This window comes from Cupressus sempervirens, chromosome 2 (assembly GCF_028749045.1).
Source record: "Cupressus sempervirens isolate cs-2001-9-10 chromosome 2, ASM2874904v1, whole genome shotgun sequence".
Lineage (NCBI taxonomy): Eukaryota > Viridiplantae > Streptophyta > Pinopsida > Cupressales > Cupressaceae > Cupressus > Cupressus sempervirens.
The window spans coordinates 305,246,463-305,251,526 of NC_143119.1; the positions used below are offsets into that span (position 1 = coordinate 305,246,463).

The window sequence follows — 5,064 nt, forward strand, 5'->3', positions numbered from 1 at the left end:
TCATTTTTTAATTTAAAAATAAAATTAAAATATACGTTATAAAGTTATAAAATCCAATTCACTCATTCCTTACCACTAATAAATTCATTTTTTAGTGTCCTACACGTGACAAACTATAAATATGATAAAATACGAAACACACCTCCAATGGAGGACGCAGCGATTCATGTGACGGCAAACTAAAAGGTGCCACAAAAGCGAATAGCCAGTTCCAAGTTTTCTTTACATGCAATCAACTTGGCGCAATATTTCAGGTAGGAAAGCGTTGACAATTGTCTGGAAAGTGCATTTCATCCTGGATTTCGCTCCCATTTGAAAGCACCCATTCCTGAAATAGCATTCGGAAAGGGCAAAAAGAAAATGGGATTCGATGAGCGGTATCTGGACATGGCGTTAGTTCCTTCAGGCCTGCTCATATTGAGTGCCTACCATGCCTGGCTTCTTTACAGGATCATCAAACATCCCACAACTACTGTCATTGGCCTCAATGCTCTTAACAGAGAAATTTGGGTCGAAACCATGATGGCTGTAAGCTCTCCATCTTTCCCCCAATTCAATTCAAGCATTAGATTGCAACTTATTTCTTTTCTTTTCAATCAATTGTTCGTTATATGTAATGATGTCATGTTCAATTAAATAGATATTTACAGTCATATTTAGGTCATTGGATCCAAGATCAGTAGCATCAATTAAAACCTAGAACCGCCTTAATGTTAGATTTTTGAAAATTTAGGCTTGTTTTTATTTGTCGAGCATATTTATATGAAAATCACTTTGTTTAACCCTCTTTGGAATATAATTACAGAACCCTCGGCTGTTAGGGCTTATACATGCCACAATGGTATATTATTTCTGGAAAAGAACTAAGAAAACTTCGAGGTGAATAGAGATCTAGAATTTAGACGAAATCAGACTGAATCGTCCCTAAAATAAAGAGAATGGATACTGATATCTATACTTCCTTCACTAAATTCATTCTATTCTGTATCTCAATGAGTGTATGGCATTCTTCTGAACAGATAAAGAGTAGTAAACAGTTTCTGGGGATCTATTTGGCCTGGAGAAGGTTTGAGGTTCATCCCATCGCATCATGATATATACCTATATGATATGTATGAACTATTCAGGAGATTTTATTACGAAATCAATTTTATACTAGTTAAAAAGCCTTATTTTGCACAGGGAAGCAAGTCAAAGGGTGATTGAGTTTTCAGTAGGTAGGCAATTGATTCTGTACCGTTGGAGAACATAAGCCACAGCCTAAATATATTAAGGAAGCTCTAGCAGGCCAAAATACAAATAAAGATTTTAGGTTGAAGTTGAATGACAGAACAACGCAAAATGCAAATAGAGATTCTAGGTTTCCCAAAAAGGTTCAAGGTTTAGGAAGTCCATGGAAGCAACAAGAACTGTCTAAAAAGGAGCTCTAGGAATCCAAGTACAAATAGAAGATTCTAGGTTTAAGTCCTAGCAAATCCATGGACAGCAACAGGAACTGTCTGAGAAGGGTTGGATGGATATGGATTGAGCTTTGCATGCACATCCCTGAGTGATGTACTTATCCTTTGTATTTCATCTAAAACCAATCCGAAGTCTTTCCTTGTATTCCCTCGCATTTGTTTTTTCACTCTGTTTTTTGGTTGACCTTTCAATGGGTAATTAGTATTACAGTTATTTTCTGATCCTTTCCTTTTATTCTCGCTTGTCCGAATTCTAATTGAAGTGCCAATGGATATAGACTGTAGAATTTGTGTTAAATGATGTAGTATAGAACTTAACAATGTTCTGATCAGTATCAATAGAATCATTTCTCAGTTGTGGGCATATTCTAGTTGATGTGTCAATGGATGTAAATAGCAGCGTTCATGGTATTCGTCTATTGAGTTGAGCACTAGGCTCAAACTTCCAAATCTTCTGATCATAATAGATTAGTAGAATAAGATCATAATATATTTTTTTCTCTCTACATACCCTTCTCTTTCATTGTGATGATGGATCACAGAGTGTGATTTGAAATGTTGATGACAAAAACACACACACCATTGAATCCAGAAAAGAAAATATGGCATAAGATATTTTCTTTTAAAAGCAACAATGTTGTGGCTCTCTGTTCTCTGGTATTGCAAACTCTCTTATTACCCTAACTTGCACAAGAGTTCATTCAGTCATAATTCGTGATGTACCATTGCCCTCAATTAAAATTAATGTCAATCTCTGATCATTATTATGGTCTTTGTTGCCTTTAGGATGGAATTAAGAATGGAGTGCTTGCAGTACAGACACTACGGAACAACATAATGGCCTCCACTCTGCTTGGATCAACAGCCATCACACTGAGCTCATTGATTGGTGTGTTAGTGAGCAGCACAAATGGATCTCATGGAGTCGATCCCTTTGTATTTGGTGACCGCAGTAGGATTGGCTCTTCTATAAAGTACTTCACCATTCTCATATGTTTCCTGATAGCATTTGTGTGCAATGTTCAGTCGGTACGTTACTACAGCCATGTGAGTTTTCTGATAAATGTGCCCAGTGATAAGTATTTGCCAGCACTTCTGATAAACGTGCCCAGTGATGAGTATTCGCAAGCACACTCATCGATTTATTTTGTGAGCAAAGCGCTGAACAGAGGAGGCTACTTCTGGTCATTGGGACTGAGGGCATTTTACTTCTCTTTACCTCTCTTTCTGTGGTTATTTGGGCCCCTACCCATGTTTGTTTCCTGTTGTTGTATGGTATTTGTTCTTTATTTCTTGGATACTGCTTCCTATTTCACTCAAACACTTTCTCTGAATGGCAAAGCAGATGTTGATGTAGAACAATGCTCTTCTCCAACGCCTCCCCAAATTCCACTGCAAACAAAGTGTAATCATCTAAATTAACAGTTCTCTTTATTCATCTGTAGCTTAAAATGAGTCTACGAAGCCCTTGTTATCATTTTCAGATCTAGTTGGTACTTTTCTCCGAGTCAAATGTTTGGAATCTGGATAGACAAGATGAGTGATTTCCTATTTTAAACATTCCATTGTCTTTTTTACAACCTCAACATGTTACATGGCATAAGGAGTACATTTGGGCTTCTGGAGCAGGAAATAGGTCTTGCATGAATACTCAATACACAATTCTAGACTTCAGTAAAAGAACAAAAATGAATTGGGGAGGGGGATCGTGCATCTAACAAGAGAGTTGATCAATTCTTTACCTCACACTTTTCTTAGTTAGGAATAGCTACAATTTCTTAGGATTTAGAATAGATTTTAGTGTATTACAATGTTATGGATATGCCAATTGGTGTCAAATGCTGGGTAAGTCTCGCTCTCAGCAATTCCAACAACCTGAATGTATTGAACAGTTAATTGAAGGTTTCATAATTTCTACAGTTCTGAGACCAAACTCTTGCAAGAGCTTCTGCTTTATGAGCCCATCAAAAAACTCATCTTTGAAGACAGTGCTGAAAGTAGCAGGGATACAAAAGGAAGAGACATCTACAACTACAAGTCAAAAGCCAGACTTACTGCTACCATCAGAACATATGACAGAAGATGCCCAATAGAGCTATTCTTAATGATTAGGATGTTAAATTTGCCTCTTATCAAAGTCAACATTACATAAAGCAGATATCCGCATGTCCACATTTTTCGGTTAATTTGGATTAGGCTACCATATTCTTATGAGAATTACATTGGCAGATATCTGTTGGAAGGATTATTGTGGCTGTAAATTATATACAAATATTCATTTTTTAAAGCTTTAATGAAGATTTTTCAATTTCCTCAGTTATAAAAGAAAACAGAGGAGACAAAACAGATCAATATATTCATCGATTCAAAACTGTTTTGGCAACTTAAAATTATTTTTAAGAAAATGATTGAACTGCCTTTTAAGATTCCATGATTATTTTCTATTAATAAGTTACTATCCAAAATTATGACCTAATATGGGGCTCTACCAAACAAGCTATTTTGAGGAAAACATCGACAAGAAATTAATAATGAATTTATTATTATTTTTTAAATATAAGAAAATATGTGTGTTAATTGGTATCGTTTTTGACGTGAGAAGAAATGTGCTGTTTGGTATATTGTTGGGGTGAGAACAAAGGTGATTTGTGTCATAGTTAACAATATGTAAAATAGCGAGTCAAAAATTAATATCACAAATAGAAATTAAAGATAATAGATTTCTACAATCTATGATATTTTATTATATTTGTACTTCTTGGAAAGATTATGTAAGTTTTTTCAAACATCAACGTTTTGGATCATACTCAATGATCCATCATTAAGACAAGAGAGCTTAAGAATGTCAAAATGGAAATTTTATTTCAACTCGGAATATGATCTTGATATATGGTAGTTGTTTTCTATATTTCTATGAGTATGGTGTTATTGACTTATTTCACTATCTAGATTATCAGTAGGATGTAGAAGCCAACAATATAGCTTTTTTGCTATCAACATTGCCAAATGTATTGAAAAATATAGCAAGGAAGCCTTGCGATTGTCCGACATCCTACAATAGAGATAGCTAACTTTTTTAGTAGAATCCAGTTTGTAAGGTTCTAAAAAGAAATTTTAGTTGCCATAGTTGAAAGAGTTTAGGGTAGGAGATAATTTACACATTGTTAAATTTCAATATTTTATTAAAATTCAATAATTTTTAATTTTTGAGTCAAAGTCATTTACTTATACTTTATGAACAATGATTCAAACAAACTCATCTTTCTTAAATATGAGTGGGTCACTTAACATTTATTTCTATCTAGGTGATATTCATTGAAATATCCCAAACTAAATATTTACTCGATTTTTCCTCAAAATATATTCAGAACTAAACATATGCAAATGTATTACAAAACACAATAGAAACCAACATAAACTCAAATAGATATTAAATCGTTCTTTCTCAAAATGATACTCAGTATTCAAGCATATAAATATGTGTTACAGACCCATAATATAAAACCATAAAACTCTCATAAAATTCCTCAAACATGTTATTGCATTATGAAACAACAATATAATGACTAGCATTCAGAATCCAATCTTAAACACAATTTTACAG

At 34.1% G+C, this 5,064-nt stretch overlaps 1 protein-coding gene across 1 annotated transcript; it reads left to right on the plus strand.

Annotated features, from left to right (window-relative positions):
- The first annotated feature begins 221 nt into the window (after positions 1–221).
- LOC149572289 (uncharacterized) lies at positions 222–2,918 on the plus strand. Its single transcript, XM_089813506.1, has 2 exons — positions 222–528; positions 2,247–2,918. Exons 1-2 carry the CDS (start codon positions 361–363, stop codon positions 2,880–2,882), a joined length of 804 nt encoding a protein of 267 aa, XP_089669632.1. The 5' UTR covers positions 222–360; the 3' UTR covers positions 2,883–2,918.
- Positions 2,919–5,064: the final 2,146 nt, after the last annotated feature.

Excerpts from the sequence above, each read along its gene's own strand:
- LOC149572289 (XM_089813506.1), top strand. The coding sequence starts at position 361 with ATGGGATTCGATGAGCGGTATCTGGACATGGCGTTAGTTCCTTCAGGC. Across the intron at positions 529-2,246 it reads GGGTCGAAACCATGATGGCT|GATGGAATTAAGAATGGAGT; the intron begins GTAAGCTCTCCA and ends TGTTGCCTTTAG.